At 50.6% G+C, this 18,666-nt stretch overlaps 1 protein-coding gene and 1 long non-coding RNA gene across 12 annotated transcripts in view; one reads left to right on the top strand and one right to left on the bottom strand.

Moving 5' to 3' along the window:
- Window positions 1-281, top strand: part of LOC100074874 — a 16,036-nt gene extending 15,755 nt beyond the window's left edge. For both annotated transcript variants that reach the window (XR_005660146.1, XR_003756910.2), the window contains one exon: window positions 192-281. This is a non-coding gene — a long non-coding RNA (uncharacterized LOC100074874). The remainder of the gene's footprint in view (window positions 1-191) is intronic.
- The window catches only part of GZF1 (GDNF inducible zinc finger protein 1), an 18,679-nt gene extending 3,823 nt beyond the window's left edge, over window positions 1-14,856 (bottom strand). For 3 of the 10 annotated variants that reach the window (XM_029058221.2, XM_029058234.2, XM_029058244.2), the window contains exons 1-7: window positions 10,983-11,767; window positions 9,298-10,703; window positions 7,695-7,789; window positions 6,458-6,625; window positions 4,540-4,697; window positions 3,604-3,655; window positions 175-239 (exon numbers count right to left, since the gene is read on the bottom strand). In XM_029058221.2, coding sequence (XP_028914054.1) covers window positions 175-239; window positions 3,604-3,655; window positions 4,540-4,697; window positions 6,458-6,625; window positions 7,695-7,789; window positions 9,298-10,682 — 1,923 coding nt within the window. In that variant the 5' untranslated portion in view covers window positions 10,683-10,703; window positions 10,983-11,767. Of the gene's footprint in view, window positions 1-174; window positions 240-1,842; window positions 3,702-4,539; window positions 4,698-6,457; window positions 6,626-7,694; window positions 7,790-9,297; window positions 10,704-10,982; window positions 11,769-14,538; window positions 14,618-14,796 lie in introns of those variants that run through there. The other 7 variants (XM_029058256.2, XM_029058270.2, XM_029058262.2 and 4 more) reach the window with 5 other exon arrangements.
- Between the last annotated feature and the right edge of the window lie 3,810 nt (window positions 14,857-18,666).

An 18,666-nucleotide genomic window follows, 5' to 3' on the forward strand; every position in this document is an offset into this window, starting at 1 on the left:
AGAACGGCAGAAGTCACGACACTGATACAAATCGAAAAGAATAATAGTCACAGATACAAAGATTGAGGTTTCAAGCTGCAAATGCAAAGCTTGGTTACCGGTGGTTCCTCAGTGTGCTTCAGGGAAGTGGATAAAAAGGCTTTAGATAAATATAACTTCAACAGTTCAGCCTACCTTTCTTTTCATCTCAGGTCTAACAGAGAGAGATACCTCATCCCGTGGAAATCTTCTGGACAGATCTAGGGGAGAAGCAGACAGAAATAGCAGGGTCCCATCCAACAGGCTTTTTTTTCTATGTTCTCATGAAAGAAAACTGTTCTTCCCAGAGGGCTGGATGGAGACTGTAAGCTCCTTATGGGCAAGATCCTATCTACTAATTCTGCTGTATTGTACTTTCCCAAATATTTAGTACAGTGCTCTACACAAAAAACATGTTCAAATACAATTGATTGTTGCGTTGTACTTTCCCCAAGCATTTAGTACAGTGCTCCACATGCAGAGAGAGCTTAAATACCACTGACTGATTGGAGCTCTTTTATACTGTTAGAAAAGCAAACGCCCCAGAACACCCCACTAACTTCTGGTAGATGAAGCAAGCCCAATTACACCCTAGGTTCTGAAGTTCTTCCAGCCCTTTCCCCCTGCAATTCTCTTACCGACTTTTATAGCCAGGGCTACTTGCCAGGCTCTTCAAGCACACGACGTTGGTTGTATACTCACCATCTAATAGGCTGTCCACCCTGCAAACCAAACAACTAGAGCTCCAGCTGCTTAGCTTCGGTTCTACCACCACAATCATCAGTGAGGGACTCTAAACACACCCTTCATGTCTCATTTGCCCCGTTTTATATAGTAAAAAGGAGATGGGGGGAAATTAGCTTCATTTTTCTAGGAGCCCACGACAATGCCAATCTCTTTCCCATATCCTCCCTCTGGCCTGGAATTCCCTCCCCTTACATATATGACAGACTGTCATTCCTCCCATCTTCAGAGTCTTATTAAAATCATATCTCCAAGAGGGCTTCCCCAAGCCCTCATTTCCCAAAGTCTCTCTTCCTTCTGCATCACCCATACCTATGGATCTGTACTATCTACGCACTTGATAAGTTAGTCGAGGGCAAAGACTCAAGTTTACTGCATGGAAGGCGGCAATGGTAAACCACTTCCATACTTTTACCACAAAAACTCTAAGGATACACTACCAGAACGATTGCAGTTGGAAGTTTGGGGCATTCTGGGCGAGATGTGTCCATGGTGTCGCTATGGGTCGGAGACGACTCAACACCACAGAACAAGATAAGACAAGATACACATAGGTATGCATATAGACCCTGCCAGACAACTGTGTTTGAGTCCAAAATTTTGGAAAGCAATTTATAAAAAACTAAAATGAGCATGGTTAATGTGAAAGTCAAAAAAGTATCAATTCCCCCCAACCACCCTATCAGCCCTTTAATTGACCATATTAACTCATGTTATTGTTCACTGAACTTGTTACAAAAATTGAATTATCTAGGAAACTACCAGTAAATATCAAAAATAGATATTTCCTCAAATGCTTTCATCTTCTCTAAGAAGCCCCAAGGTGGGGTGCTAATGGGATTGCTTGCTCTCACCTCCCTCCAACTTTTGAAGAGTAAAAATACCACAGATGGCAATGACTTTTTAAAAAAATTCACTCGACATCCTCGAGACCCAGAAGCAGCTACTGACAATGCTGCCTGCAGTTTCAGCCTCAGTGGTACAGACTAAGCGGAGCTTGTCCTGTGTCCTCAAGCGTTCCCCCACCACCGCTCAACCCCAAATCTAAAAAATCTTTAGAATGAACTGCTACTAGGAAACTTCACCATTTTTCTCTTTCTTTAATGGGAGGATAAGAAAATATGTTTGCTTCCCCTCCATTTGACACAAAGGGTCAGTTGAGATGAAAAAAATCTAGCAGTAACATTCTTGCCTGTTTCAACCTTCGGGTGATGAAACAACAGGGCTGCTCCCTGAGAGTCCAATCCATGGACTCTCGGGAGTTTCCATGGGTGGGTGGGAGCATCTGTTGGCCTGTCAGGCTCAGGTATATGATCCTTGCTCTGTGCAAGGAAAGCTATGGAGGAGCCCACCCTCCCCTCACACCATAAAGTCAAAGTAATCCCCAAACACTTGGCCAACAGTGGGTGAAAAAGGAAAGACACACTCCGTGGACAACAGCTTTCATGGCCCTGACACTTTAGGTTTGTAGATCTAAAACTACATATGTGAGTCGATGCAATACTAAAGCAACGCACATTTGTGACATTTTGACCTGAAATATGGAAATGTATCAGTGAACTAGATGAAGCTTGGCAAAAGCAGTAAAGCCATATTTGATAGTGTTCAAACAAACGTAGCAGCAAAGGGGCTGAATGCAGCTGGTAAAAGTTTTTGCTTTTTAAGATCACCTTGGGTACAACCCACATCCTCTTCTTGGCTAAATTCATTCCAATCTGTCAGGGCTCGGGATTGAGTTATGGTTCTGCAGACTTGGCTGCTCCACCAAAAATCCCATGGTTGCACACGACTGGCCCCTTTATCTCCTTTTGGGCAACTACTTCCATGTCCTGGGTGTGGGAGTAGGCTTCTCCAATGAGGCCAGAGGCCCCCAACCCTGGGTTCTTTGGTAAAAATGACACCCTCCCCTCCACAAATTGGAGCACCCAAAAATGCAAATTACCAGCCAAAACTTCATTTCAAAGGAGAGGAGGGAAAGATCACATTTTCCATGAGGAAGATGGACCCAGCGGGCCCTTCTGCCCTCCCACTTGCACTACACAGGGGCAGTTCGCAGACACCCCGACAGCACTGCCCGGATCTCAGTGCCAAAGTGGGCAAGAGGGAAGGCGCCTCAGCCATTCAGGACACCACTGGCCTCCAGACACAGAACCCAAGAGGAGGGAGAAGGACAGTCGTTAGCTCGTTTGTGGAAAGTGACGCAGAAAGCACCCAGATAAACTGGATGCAAGAAGCATGTTTTTAAGAGGCAGACGGCTGAACTTGAAAGAAAAAAAACCTGAATACTCCACCCTAGAATAACCTCGACCCTCCCTTCTGCCCTTTGGGGCCCCAAAGCCAGAGGCGGGCACCCCAGACGGGACAAGGAGGTCATGCAGACCAGCACATGGGCCGAGTCCTTTGTTGAAAGGTTCGGCTTGAGCCGCGCAGGCAACAAATCCTCATCGGGAAAACCAGCTGGTCATTTGCAAGCGGCCCGGCCTCCTGGTGCTGCTGCTGGCCACCCCTGCCGAGGCCATGGCCGACTTCCTTGGTGGCCCCGAGGTGGTTGGAGTGGGGAAGGTGGAGGTGGTCCTCTCCTGAATCTAATCCATGTTCACCAGAGCATGAAGCGGGGGCTGAATGGAGTCAGTCTGGGTGTGCAGAACAGTCAGATCTCCTAGAGCAGTGGCTAGAAGGGTCTCCTGGTGGCCATCGGCATCCCCTGACTTAGAGTCCGGCTCGGTAGTGGGGCTGGCCTCGTCCAGGGCTGCCAGGCTGCCTGGGACTGCAGTCAAGTTTTGAAAATGGCCGTTTTCTGCCAGAGTCAGCAGCTTCTCCGAGAGTTTGGGAGATACATACTCTTCATCAGGATGCTCAACCTTGTGCCCTTCATCAATCTTTGCAGCTCCATCTACAATAACAAGGAAAGACTTCCAGGGTGTATTCTTATCGTGTATCTACAAAGCAAACACAGAATATGCTGTCTTAGGAGGTCAAGGCATAGTAAATCCTGACATCAAACTGGGTCTCCTTCCCACTGGAATTGGCCCAAAACAGGTCCCTCATCCACTAGGGATTCACAGACATTTTTCCAATGATAGTTTTCAAGATCCAGAGGTGGGAGAAATCATTTATTGAATGATCCCAAGCACCCACTACAGTGCTCAGCTCACAGTAAATGCCCTATACATACAGGTGACGACGATGACTTTCCGGGCCCTTTCTGCATGGGACAAACGCCAAAACGGAGCTGAACAGAGAGGCCACTTGGTGGGCTGTGGACCACACCTCAACGAGGACCTGACCAGCCAGGTTCTCTGTTCTCTTTCATTCAGTCATTTTTACTGAGCATTTACTGTATGTGGAGCACTATATTAAGCACTTGGGAGAGTAAATGCAACAATGAACAGACACACTCCCTGCCCACAACGAGCTTACTGTCTAGAGGAGAAGACATTAATATAAATGAATAAATTACAGATATGTACATACGTGTTGTGGGGCTAGGAGGGGGGAATGAATAAAGGGAGTGAGAAGGGACTGGGAGAAGAGGAAAGGCAGGCTTAATCAGGAACATTCAAGAAGACCTCTTGGGCGTGAGGACGCAAGAAAACTATCATTAACCAAAAGAATTGGAGAGGGGTTTGCTTCTAAAATCCCAACTCTTCCCTCCAAAACACCTAACGGTACAAAGGTCCTCTGTGGGAGTGGCTCCTGAGACTCTCCCCAAGGCATTTCTGAATTTTTAAGAAACAAAAAAAAATCGAGTGAGAGAGAGAAGAGCAGGCGCCTTACTGAAGTGTGCCTCCGGAGGGTGGACTTGTCGGTGAAGGTCCGGCCACAGGCGTTGCACATGAAGGGCTTCTCGCCGGTGTGGATGCGGTGGTGACGCTGCAGGGCGTTGAGCTGGGTGAACTGCTTGCCGCACTGATCGCAGCAATACGGCCGTTCCCCTGAAATTGGAGCAGACCCTGCTTTACCGACCGTCTGCATGGAGGGAAGGGGGCAGTCTGACGGACCCCGGGGGGTAGCAGGGTCTCGAAGGGCTGCTCCTTTCGCGCCATGGGCTTGGGGCCGGAATGCCAATGGGAAGCAGGCTGAGGAATGGGACCGCAGAAGGACATCATGATTCTCACTTACTATAAGCCAACCGTAACTTTCTACTGTGTCAGCCGCTGTTCTAAGCACTAGGGTAGCTATAAATTAAGTAGGTTGGACACAGTCCCTATCCTGCATGGGGTTCACAGTCTAAGTAGGAGGAAGAACAAGTACATTTTACAGTTGAGGAAACTGAGGCACAGAGAAGTTAAGTGACTGGCCCAAGGTCACCCAGCAAGCAATTGGCAAAGCCGGGAGAGAACATAGGTCCTCCGACTCCCAGGACCATGCTCTTCCCACTGAGCCACAATGCTGTCCCTGATGGCGCCCCACTGCACAGGAAGCTAAGAAGCTGCATCCCATAGATGTGCTGGATTGGTCTAGCTGGAGGTGCAGGCTTACATGAGCACAACTCAGCCCCTCTTTCCTAGCACTGATAGCTGGTAATATGCCTGCTTCTCTGCCAGTGGCCCTCCAATACAGAGATTTAGGAGAGGGCCATTTCCCGAGGCCCCTGGCCTGCATGGCCTTATCATGACGGAAGAATCGAGCACTCTGGGCCTAAGTAGCACCGCCCAGAGTGAGCAGGACCCAGGAAAGGATGACAGGTATCCAGGAAACGGTCAGGGCTTCGGACTCTGAGGTTGGAAGGATGACTGATAGACTCTTCCCCAGCCCTGAGGAGGGTGGGAGGAGACCAGTGTTTGCGGGGGTGAGTGGAGGGACAGACGGCTCAGGAGGAAGAGACTGGCCAGAATGGATGGGAGAGGCAGGGGCAAGGCAGTTACATCAGACTGGTTGAAAGTTTCTCTTGGAAGAAGTTCATCTGCTTGGGGCTTGGTATGGCACAGGCTGAGAATCACGGAGCATACCTGGTTTAGGGATCTGCTCGCAAATCATAGAAAACAGGAAAGAGATCCGGCCCAGCTGGACAGCTGTGGAGCCACTGGAAGCATGGCAGGTTTGGGACGGTATCTACATCTGCATTACATTCACGGAAAAAGATGGCCGGCCACCTGTTCTAGCCCCAAGCAAAAGCCACAAGGGCTGTTCAGTTGGTTGGCATCAACAGAGTGTGGGCAACTCTGGGGAAGAGCCAGCCCAGCCCAAACCCCAGAGCCACGCTGGGTTGGCTAGGACAACCCACCCCAGGGCACTGAAGACCTGCCCTCCCTACGGGGTAGGGAGAAAGGTGGCAGGAGGAAAGCGGGTAGGGAAGAGGCCAATGCCTCAGGGCTAGAGCCCTCCCCAGGACCTGCGTAGACCAGGGGCAGAAAAGACTTGGGTGTCAGGACTTCACGACCTCAGTGCCCACCTGGCAGGTGATCGGGGAGTGGGTGAAGACAGGACAGCATGAGTGACCTGCTCTCCCAATGCCCTGGCCCTGCCTGGGGTTGGCCCGAGGAGAGAGAGGTTACTGACGCCTCCAATGTCCCAAACCAGTTAAAACGGAGCCCGGGGGGGAACCTGCTGGGTTGGGAGTGTGGACACACACTAAGTCAGATCCGAGCGTTTAGCACTTGAATGGGCTGTAGGATGGAGCAAAACCGGGCCGGAACGTCAGACAACTCCGTTCTGGGCCTCCCTGCCTGGAAGACCCCCTGCTCCCCAGTACCTGTGTGGACTTTGATATGCTGGTAAAGCGAATTCCTCTGTGCAAACGTTCTGAAGCAAACTTCGCATTTAAAGGGCTTGGATCCCGTATGGATTCGATTATGATGTTTGAGATACTCCTTGGAAGCAAAACTCTTGCCACATGTTTCACACATAAAAGGCCTTTCCCCTATATGGAGAATGAAAATGAGAAGTTGAAAGAAGAAAATACAGAAGAAACTTCAGACAGAGCTGGTAACAAAGAGTCAAACTGGGGCAGGTCCTTTCTTTTCTTTTGGGAGGGGGAAGCATTCATTTTGTTTTTTATGGTATTCGTTAAGTGCTTATTAAGTGACAGGCATTGCACTAAGCACTGAGGTAGATACAAGATTACCCCTGTCCCACACGGGGCTCACAGTCTTAAATCCCCATTTTACAGATGTGGTAACTGAAGTCCACAGGAGCCAATTGACTTGCCCAAGGTCACACGGCAGACAAGTGGTGGAGCCGGGATTAGAAGCCAGGTCCTTCTGACTCCCAGGCCCATGCTCTATCCACTAGGTTCTTAAAACTTCCATGACGGCGTTTGTGCTTGCCTAGGATGCAGCCGGCTCCTGGCCCCTGCCAGTCCCCAGTATGCAACTGAGCTTCTGAAGAACTAGTTCTCTGACATCAGGAGCCTACTGGTCAGATAAGTCTTCAGAAATTCAACTCCAGTGGGTGGAAATACCAGTGGAACCCTGAGTGCAAGTCCCGACAAAGCAAACTGGCCTTCTCGCCCTACCCTTGTCCTCCTTACTCTAAGCTCCTGTGAGCCGGGTACCTGTCTACCAACTCTTTTCTATTTTACTCTCTCCAGGACTTAGTACAATGATCTGCACACAGTATGTAGTCCATAAATACCACTGACTGATTACTGTGGCTCACTGCAGCAAAAAAGGATCGGTGTTGCCTTTCCACAGTGGAAAGGTACTGTGGGTGCCAATCAATCAGTCAGTGGTGATCGCTGAAGGCTCACTGTGTGTCGAGCACCATACTAGGTCCTTGGGAGACTGCAATCAATTACGATGGTGAAGGTATTCATTCAGCACTATGTGCCGAGCACCATACACACCCCTTTCCAAGCTCCATTCCGACATATATACGGGGCAGTTTATGCAGTGCTCTGGGTTGATGAGATGTCAATTCATAGCTGGCCAAATGTGCGATTTAAATGGTATCTTCTGTAGAGAGAAGGTGACCCAAGCCAAGCTACTCACCTGTGTGACATCTTTTGTGATAAATCAGCATGTGGTTCTGAGTGAATCTTGCCCCACATTCATCACAGACAAATGGTTTTTCACCCGTATGAATTCTGAAACAACAGGCAGCCAAACATCAGGGAGTAGGTCACCTCCAAGTGATGACTACCTTATCTTCTCCCCACCCCAAACTTGATCGGAGTAGACTAGGGAAGGGGGGGGGGGGGAGAATTCCTAGTCAGATTTTTGCCTAGATCACAAAGGCAGACCCTCCCTTCCCAGTACTAAAATACTACTTTGTTCTTTCTTATTTGTCAACTTGTCTTTAAGATGACACCTCCCTGAACACCAGGCCCCAATCATTCCTTTTGGATAACAGATCAAATGGCATCAGCATCAAATTATTCTTCCTATGCACCCGTAACGAGCACTATCACTTGGGCCTCATGGTCACCACGGTTGGGGAAAAGTACACTGCAGCCTCCAGTTACAGGGGAAATTGTTTATGAAATTTCAAAACCATTGCAAAAATAGGAGCTCAAAACCAGAGGGGTGGGGAAGAGGTAAAGCTCTTATTTTGAAAAGCCTCTATCTGATTTGCAACCTCACCAGGAAGTGTCCTCAATAGGGAACTGCTGAAACCATAAGGTGGCTGGCCCTCAGCCGTGATGGGTGAGCATGGGGAGGGAGGTAAGGGAGAGTCTTTTCCTGCCGAGCCCCAGCCAGGAGGTTCCAGGTCACCCTGGGGTTCAGGTCTGTTCCAGGGTCCAAGCTGGGAATCCGGATGAACCAGCCCTGCCTTACAAAGCAACCCAGCAGCCTCCAGTGGCACCTCTCGACTAAAACTACCACTGGACCCTGTTGTTCCCAGAATTATCAATCAATCAGTGATGATGATAAAAGTAAGGGGTAGCGCTTACTATGTACCAAGCGATGTACTAAGTGCTGGGGTAAATACAAGATGATCAGGTTATGTGGGGCCCCTGCCCCTCACAGAGTTCACAGTCTGAGGGGGAAGGACAACACATATTGAATCCTCATTTGACGGTGACGTACCCAAGGTCACCCCCAGGAAGCCAGTTGAAGGAGAGAGGGGTGAGGATTCAAACCCAGGACCTCTGACGTCCAGGCTCATGCTCTTTTCACTAGGTCAGGCTCCTTCTCAATGGTATTTACTGAGCAACGCCCATAGAGGTCAGAGCTGGTGAGGAGACCCGGAAAGACATCAGAGTTCCAGCTACCTGAGCTGTTCTACTAGCGAAGTGACAGTCCTCTCCTCAAAAGACTTTCTATAATACACCCTGGCTTTATAAAAGAGTATGAGAAACACATCCCTATCCTATTAACATTTGATTTCCAGCTCTTAAGACATGGCATTTTGTTCATACCTTGCCCCTGACTCAGTCTGGTGACCCAGACTGCCGATGCCCATTAATTCCACTTTCCGGATCTCCGAGGCCAGCTGAGGGCCAGGTGTGGAATGCGTAGGGCCGGGGCAGCCAGATTGCTCGGATGATAGGGAAGTTCCTCAGGCACGCAAACCCCAGGAGAGCCACCTATGACCCCCCGACCGACAGGCCCACTGCATCCAACCCGGGCAGTGGAGGTGGGGGCTCCCTACCTCATGTGGGTTTTGAGCGCCGAAGGCTGAGAAAATTTGGCCTCGCACTCCGTGCACCCGTAAGGCTTGTCGCCCGTGTGGGTTCGTTCGTGCAATCTCAAGGCGGTCTTGGAGCTCAGGCCCTTGCCGCACTGCTGGCACTGATGGCGTTCGCCGCCACCCTCGTGAACCTGGAGCACGTGCCGTTTGACATCCTTCTTCCGCTTGAATTTCTTCCCGCAGAGCTCGCAGGGGAAGTGGCGCTCGCTGCTGTGGACGTGGCGCTGGTGGCTCTTCAGGTTGCATCGGTTGGCGAACGTCTGGCCGCAAGTGTCGCAGCGGTAGACGATTTCCGCCGCGATGCCGTGACTGTGCTTGATGTGCTTCAGGAAGCTCTTCTCGTACAGAAACTCCTTCTCACAGGTTGAGCACTTGAAGTTGCTCTTTTTCTTCTCCTCCTCCTCCTCCTCTTCCTCCTCTTCTTCCTCCTCTCCCTCTGACTTTTTCAGAGCCTCCTCCTGCGCCAAGCTGGCATCACGCTCCTTGTTCTTGGGCTCCAGGCCCTCTGTGGCCGGGTCCAGCCCCTTGCCTTCATCGCGCGTGCTCTGGTCTCGGGGAGCCTTGTTCTCCCCACCGTGCTCTTCGCTATCCTTCTGTTGTTCCCGGAGGCGTCTCGTGTATTTCTTCTTGGGGATTTCTACAAACACCTTCCTCCCGGCTAGCCTCCCACTAGCCCTTCTGATCTTGGGGAAGGGAGGTTTCAGGGCTTCTCTCCTCTTCTCCGCTTTCTCCTTGGACTTCCTAGGTGGCGGTGTCTCTGGAGATGAGCCGGTGGTGCCGTTTCTTTCCCCGGGGGAAGTGGAGGAGTAAGAGAGGCCATCCGAGTTTGGGGCCTCCGTGGTATCGCTTGCCTTGGCGTCGTGCCCGAGGTCATCTGGCCGGAGCCCGGTTCCCTGGGCCGCCTCCTGCGACTCCGAGAAGTTCTGTAACTCCAAGAGTACAGATTCTAGCATCTGTTTCTTCAGCTGAAAACAGGTCTCAGATAAATCCAGGCATTTCAACTTCTCGGCCATCTCCAACATCCGCTGCACCCGGTCCTCTTCCACCTGGACCTTGGCAGTGTAGACGAACTCAAGAAACGAGGCAAAGTCAACCACCTGGACTTCGTTTAGGAACACGTTTGTCCTCGTCCCGTCCACAGCCTTCTCATTAAGGAACACCTCCTTGAAAAACTTGCTGGTGGCCGCCAGGACGGCCTTGTGAGCCACAAATTCTTCTCGGACGCCTTGGTACTCCACGCTGACTGTCACGTCGCACAAGTGGCCGAGGAGGCGTAACTGATGCATTTCATTCAACAGGTTGAGCGGAGACGTCTTGGACTCCAGTAGAACCGCACCACTTTCCATCTTTCTTCTTTCAATGGGCAACTGGAAAGAAGGGGGGCAAATTTAAGAAATCTTCAATTTTCAGTCTCCATCATTTCAACAGTAAGTGCAAATCAGAATATCCCCAGAATTTCAATTTACAGGTTGGGTTGAGATAATCTATAAAAGTAAAACAGGCTGTGGAGGACAAGTGACGGGATTTAGACACCTATCCTAGGCCAGGACAATGTTTTGGAAGGAACCGTGTATGCTTCGCAGACTTGTTACATGAAAAAAAAGCATTATTACACTAATGTGCATACAGCTACCATCGGCACTCACGCTTGCAGATTTCTGTTCTCCACATAGTCAGTTTTCCATCCTTGCCATTGTTCCTCCTCCTCCCACTGAATGAATGCAATCTGTGCTACCTGTGACCCAAGGGGGGAAAGTAATTTTAGAATGGGAATATTGCCAGGAGGAGAAGCCAGTCTGGGGCCAGTCGGTCGGGGGAAGGGTTCGGGGAAAGGAGGAAGAACCACCTGAGAGAAAAAGGACTTTCTCAGGCAGGCACTTATGAGGCCAAAGCGAACAGCAGCAAGGTCACATTCTTGGTTGAGCATAGAATTTGACAGCAGAGAACAGCGAATCTCCTTCTGGTGTGGAAACATCTAGGTGATGAGGATGGGAGATGGTCCCGGAGCCATAAAGGGAGATGTTGGGGGAGACGGTGACAGGCAAAGAGGCTTCAACTCGGTCAGGCTGTCGCTACGGAAGCTGTTCCCATCGGGTGGTTAACCCCGTTCCTTGGGCTACTGGCTCAAAAAGCAGACTGCACATTCTGGCCCACAGTCTAAGCTCTGGTCACAGTCAAGCCTAGAGACACACCTGCCTGGAAAGGGTTGCCCCTCGGGGTTCCCACTCCAAGGGATAAACACTGACCGCCTGGTGCAAGGTGCCCCAAGACCCTTGGGTCAGATTGGACTTGGCCAGCACTGGCCAACAGAGCCTGTGGTGTCAAAAGCCAAGGCGATGCAGGGGGAAGAAGGAGTAGTGCTGTTGGGGCAGCTTCAATCTAGACCTCCCGGCCCCATCCCTCAGGGCACCCAGCAAAGTTGGCTCGACTGGGGGACCGGGCTGCTCCCCTGGAGCATTGTGTGGACAGGTGGGGGGGGGGGGCGAGGGGAGTCAGCCCACCCAGCCCCACCCGGGCAGTCCCCTTCAGGTTAAACGTTTTCACCGACATTGCCACCTGGGACAGCTGCTCCAGGACTTTTACCGACATCGCTTCCTGACCCATTTGGCTTACTTCCTCCCTTGCCATCATCCTCCATCAAATCAGAAGCCACATCTCTTACTTTCTCAACGGCTCCCAAGTGCCCAGTGGAGTTGTCTTCCTATTGAAAAATGTGTCTACCCACTCTACTGTACCCTTAGTACAGTGCTCTGCACACAGTAGGCATTTAATACTAATCAGTCGACACTGCCGACGCTAAGCTCGCATCCATAAGTATCTTTGAGAGATTCTCTTGCACACTTTGCCCGCAAGAATACAATGGTGCACCTTTTCTGGCCTCTGGCCAATTCAGGTGAGCATCACTCAGACACCCATGGTTATGACGGGCAAGTATGTGGAGTCGGTATCTCGGTACTAGTGAGATTGAGCAGTCTGGTGAAGGTTGTCTTCCATACCCAATATATGGTTCTGCCCTTGGGAAAAATGATTAGTTAGGTATGTCTTTGCGAACTTAGAAATCCAGTACTAAATCAATGGTATTTGTTGAGCACTTACTGCATGCAGAGCACTGTACTAAGGCTTGAGAGAGTATTACAGGGTAAATAGACAACATCCCTGCCCTCCTGGAGCTAGCCTACCAAATGGCAGGGGGGCCAAATAAGTAGCTACCCCCTATTCCTTTCTAGGGGTGGGGGAAGTAGAACACCAATCCCTAACAGTGCTCTGCACACAGTAAGCGCTCAATAAATACGACAACGAACGAATGGATAATAACAGTAATAATGATGATGGCATTTAAGAGCTCACTATGTGCCAGGCACTGTTCTAAGCACTGGGAGAGACGCAAGGTAATTCCTCTAGACTGGGTCGTTTAGACTGCGAGCCCGTTATTGGGCAGGGATTGTCTCTATCTGTTGCCGAATTGTACATTCCAAGCGTTTAGTACAGTGCTCTGCACAGAGCCAGCGCTCAATAAATACTATTGAATGAATGAGGTTGTGGGCAGAGATTGTTTCTCCTTATTGCTGCATTGTACTTTCCCAAGCACTTAATACAATGCTCTGCACCCAATAGGAGCTCAATCAATACTACTGAATGAATGAGGTTGTGGGCAAGGATTCTCTCTCCTTATTGCTGCATTATACTTTCCCAAGCGCTTGGTACAGTGCTCTGCACAGAGTCAGCGCTCAATCAATACTGTTGAATGAGGTTGTGGACAGGGACTGTCCCTCCTTATCGCTGCACTGTACTTTCCCAAGCGCTTAGTACAGTGCTCTGCACCCAGTAGGAGCTCAAACAATACTACTGAATGAGGTTGTGGACAGGGATTGTCCCTCTTTATTGCTGCACTGTACTTTCCCAAGTGCTTAGTACAGTGCTCTACAGAGTCAGTGCTCAATAATACTATTGAATGAGGGTGTGGGCAGGGATTGTCCCTCCTTATTGCGCACTGTACTTTCCCAAGCGCTTAGTACAATGCTCTGCACCCAGGAGGGGCTCGATTCAATAATAAGAATAATAATGTTGGTATCTGTTAAGCGCTTACTATGTGCACAGCACTGTTCTAAGCGCTGGGGGAGATACAGTGCTCTGCACATAGTAAGCGCTCAATAAATACTACTGAATGAATACAGGGTAATCAGGTGGCCCCACATAGGGCACACAGTCTCCATCCCCATTTTACAGATGAGGGAACTGAGGCACAGGGAATAATAATAATGTTGGTATTTGCTAAGTGCTTACTATGTGCAGAGCACTGTTCTAAGCGCTGGGGGAGATACAGTGCTCTGCACATAGTAAGCACTCAATAAATACTATTGAATGAATACAGGGTAATCAGGTGGTCCCACGTGGGGCTCAGTATCCATCCCCATTTTATAGATGAGGGAACTGAGGCCCAGAGAAGAATAATAATGTTGGTATTTGTTAAGCGCTTACTATGGGCAGAGCACTGTTCTAAGCGCTGGGGGGGGACACAGGGTCATCAGGTTGTCTGAAGTCTTCACCCCCATTTTATAGATGAGGGAACTGAGGACCAGAGAAGACAATGGGGGAGATACAGGGGAATGAGGTGGTCCCACGTGAGGCTCAAAGTCTTCATCCCCATTTTACAGATGAGGGAACTGAAGCCCAGGGAAGAAGAATAATGTTGGTATTTGTTAAGCGCTTGCTATGGGCAGAGCTCTGTTCTAAGCGCTGGGGGAGATACAGGGTCATCAGGTTGTCCCACATGAGGCTCACAGTCTTCATCCCCATTTTGCAGATGAGGGAACTGAGGCCCAGGGAAGAAGAATAATGTTGGTATTTGTTAAGCGCTTACTATGGGCAGAGCGCTGTTCTAAGCGCTGGGGGAGATAGAGGGGAATGAGGTGATCCCACGTGAGGCTCACAGTCTTCATCCCCATTTTACAGATGAGGGAACTGAGGCCCAGGGAAGAAGAATAATGTTGGTATTTGTTAAGCGCTTGCTAGGTGCAGCGCCCTGTTCTAAGCGCTGGGGTAAACACAGGGTGATCAGTTGGTCCCAGGTGAGGCTCCCAGTCTCCATCCCCAACGTACGCAACGTGGGGCACAGTCCCCGCCCCCCCCACCCGGGGGCGCTCACGGCCTTAATGCCCATTTTTCAGAGGAGGGCACTGAGGGGAGAGGGCGGTGACTTGCCCCGGGCTCTCGGGACGCCCAGGCCCAGCTCCTTCTCCAGCCAGGGCGAGGTGGGGGGAAGCTGCGGGGCTGGAGAGGGGAGGTTGGTCCCTTCAGAGAAGGGGGCGGGGGGGGGGGGGGGGTTCGGCCCTTTGGGCCGTTAACGGTCGCCCTCCCAGCGCGCGACCCCCCCGTCCCCTCCCAGCGCGCGACGCCCCCCCAGCGCGCGACCCCCCCACCCCCTCCCTGCGCGCGCCCTCCCCCCCCCCCCCAACTCACCCGGCTTCGCACATCCGCCTGGACCAGGCCGGGAGGCGCGCGCGCGCAGGGGGCGGCCTCCTCGCAGCTTATTGGCTGCCGCCGCGCTCTCCTCCCCCGCCCGGCGCGCGACCCCCCTCCCCCCCCCCGCCAGCGCGCGACCTGCTCCCCCCCCCCCCCCGCCGGCTCGCGCTGGGACGCCCGCCGGAGCCACGTGAGCCGGGTCACGTGAGCGGGAGGCCGGCCGGCTCCCTCCCTCGCCCCGCCCCCGTCCGCGCGCTCGCCGCGATGACGTCACCCGCTTCTGGATAACCCCCTTCCCCCCCACCCCGCTCATTCATTCATTCATTCATTCAATAGTATTTATTGAGCGCTGGAAGGGGCGTGGCTCAGTGGAAAGAGCCTGGACTTGGGAGTCAGAGGTCAAGGGTTCGAATCCCCGCCCTGCCCCTTGTCAGCTGGGTGATTGTGGGCAAGTCACTTCACCTCTCTGGGCCTCAGTGACCTCATCTGTAAAATGGGGATTAACTGCGAGCCTCAGGTATTAAGGAGAGGTTCCAAACAGACAAAAACAATAGCAATAAATAGAATCGATGCTTTCCCCACTGTTACTTCACTCATTCAGCAGCGTGGCTCAGTGGAAAGAGCACGGGCTTGGAAGTCAGAGGTCATGAGTTCGAATCCCAGCTCTGCCACTTGTCAGCTGTGTGACTGTGGGCAAGTCACTTAACTTCTCTGTGCCTCAGGTACCTCATCTGTAAAATGGGGATTAAGACTGTGAGCCCCACGTGGGACAACCTGATTCCCTTGTGTCTACCCCAGCGCTTAGAACAGTGCTTGGCTTAACAAATACCAACATTATTATTACTATTATTATTACCCCAGCGCTTAGAACAGTGCTCCGCACATAGTAGGCACTTAACAAATACCAACATTATTAACATTATTAATCATAATAATGTTGGTATTTGTTAAGCGCTTAGTATGGGAAGAGCACTGGGAGAGATACAGGGTCATCAGGTTGTACCATGTGAGGCTCACAGGTAATCCCCATTTTACAGATAACAGGCCCAGAGAAGTGAAGTGACTTGCCCACAGTCACACAGCTGACAAGTGGCAGAGCTGGGATTCGAACCTCTGACTCCCAAGCCCAGGCTCTTTCCACTGAACCACGCTGCAGAGCACTGTACTAAGCGCTTGGAATGCACAAATCGGCAACAGACAGAGACAGTCCCTGCCCACTGACGGGCTCACAGTCTCATCGGGAGAGACATAGACAAAAACAATAGCAATAAATAGAACTGATGCTTTCCCCACTGTTACTTCACTCATTCATAATCATAATAATGTTGGTATTTCTTAAGCGTTTACTATGGGCAGTGCACTGTTCTACGCACTGGGGGAGATACAGGGTCATCAGGTTGTCCCACATGAGGCTCACAATTAATCCCCATTTTACAGATGAGGTAACTGAGGCCCAGAGCAGTGAAGTGACTTGCCCACAGTCACACAGCTGATAAGTGGCAGAGCTGGGATTGGAACCCACGATCTCGGACTCCTTAGCCCGTGCTCTTTCCACTGAGCCATGCTGCTTCTCTGTTCATTCAGTCCTATTTATTGAGCCCTTACTGGATGCAGAGCACTGGACTAAGCGCTTGGGAAAGGACACCATTCATTCAATAGGATGCATTGGGCGCTTACTGTGTGCAGAGCACAGGACTAAGCGCTGGGGAAAGGACACCATTCAATAGGATTCATTGGGCGCTTACTGTGTGCAGGGCACTGCACTAAGCGCTTGGGAAAGGACACCATTCATTCAATAGGATTCATTGCTTACTGTGTGCAGGGCACTGGACTGAGCGCTGCGGAAAGGACACCATTCATTCAATAGGATTTATTGAGCCCTTACTGTGTGCAGAGCACTGGACTAAGCGCTTGGAATGTACGATTCAGCAACAGATGCCCAATGACGGGCTCGCAGTCTAAACGGGGGAGACAGATAGCAAAGCAAAACAACAAAACAAAAACAACATCAAGATAAACAGAATCAAGGAGATACACACCTCATTAACAAATAGGGTAATAATATTATATGCAAATGAGCAGTGCTGGGGGGAGAGGAAGGGGGAAGAGCAGAGGGTGGGAGGGGAGGGGCAATAGACAGTGACATTCCTTGCCCCCAGTGAGCTGAGCAGCATGGCTCAGTGGAAAGAGCCACTTGAGAGTCGGAGGTCATGGGTTCAAATCCCCCCTCAGCCACTTGTCCGCCATGTGACTTTGGGCAAATCACTTAACTTCTCTGTGACTCAGTTCCCTCATCTGTAAAATCGGGATTAAGACTGTGAGCCCTATGTGGGACAACCTTATCTCCTTGTATCCTCCCCAGTGCTTAGAACAGTGGTTTGCACATAGTAAGCGCTTAACAAATGTCATCATTATTATTACAGTCAGGGGGTGGGGGGAGACAGACATCAATACAAATAAAATTACAGATATGTACATATGGAATTTTTAGCGATTATACCCACTCTAAGGTAATTGAGTACTCTAAGGTCATTCGACCTGCACAGACTATCAACCTCTTGCTCACAGCAGCTGAATAAATGAACCCCTTAAATAAAAGCAGAACATAGAAGGAGTAAAAGACCTTGGCCCGGCCTGTGGGGCGGCGGCCTCGGTTTCCAATATCCTTTCAGAGTCGCCTCTGCCTCCTCTGCCTCTTTCTCTTCTGTTCTGAGGTGAAAGCGATGCCAAGTGGCCAAGGGCCTATCGAGATTCCATCCTCAGACCGATGTCCCCTCCCTGCCCAACTCTCACTACCTGAAATAGGTGTCTGGGGGGCACCTTGGCTGCTCACACAATATCTAACCGACTTTGCATTTGGGCAGTGCTTCAGTCAATCAGTTGTATTTATTTAGAGCTTACTGTGTGTACACCACTGTACTACCACTGTACTAAGTGTTTGAGAGAGCACCAGCGCTTGGTGTAGCCCTGGCTTCCTGGATCCAACTGGCAGATTCAATCAATCGTATTTATTGGGCGCTTACTGTGAGCAGAGCACTGTACTCAGCATTTGGAAAGTACAATTCGGCAACACATAGAGACAATCCCTACCCAACAACAGGCTCACAGTCTAGAAAGGCGGAGACAACAAAACAAGTAGACAGGCATCAATAGCATCAAAATAAATAAATACAATTATATATATACATCATTAATAAAATAAAATAATATGTACAAATGTACACAAATGCTGTAGGGCAGGGAGGGAGGGAGAGCACAGGGAGGGAGTCGGGGCGGTGGGGAGGGGAGGAGGAGCAGAGGAAAAGGGGGGGCTCAGTCTGGGAAGGCCTCCTGGAGGAGGTGAGCTTTCATAGGGTTTTGAAGGGGGCAAGTGAGCTAGTTTGCCAGATGTGAGGAGGGAGGGTATTCCAAGCCAAAGGTAAGGACGTGGGCCAGGGGTTGACGACGGGACAGGCGAGAAAGAGGCACAGTGAGGTTAGCGGTGGCAAAGGAGTGGAGTGTGCGGGCTGGGCTGAAGAAGGAAAGAAGGGAGGTAAGGTAGGCGGGGGCAAGGTGATGGAGATCTTCGAAGCCATTTGAAGATCATTATCCTAACCCCTAAGCCTGGCACCTCTGATCCCTGGGTTTGGCAAGGCTAGCCCTGGCACCTCTTACCTTTGCAGCCAGTAGCCCTTTGCCCTCTGGGCTTGCTGTTTTACATTATTTGCCTGGAGTCCTGTGTTCTTGTCACAGTAGCTCTTTCACTGCAGTATGAGCATTGGTCAATTTGACTCCCAGCTGTTGTCAATAAAGGAATGCATCTTATTCACATAAAAGGTGTGAGCTTTTTCTGGTAAATGTCTTCTCTCTTCATACCTACAAAACCTA

This window comes from Ornithorhynchus anatinus, chromosome 1 (genome assembly GCF_004115215.2).
Source record: "Ornithorhynchus anatinus isolate Pmale09 chromosome 1, mOrnAna1.pri.v4, whole genome shotgun sequence".
Classification (NCBI taxonomy): Eukaryota; Metazoa; Chordata; class Mammalia; order Monotremata; family Ornithorhynchidae; genus Ornithorhynchus; species Ornithorhynchus anatinus.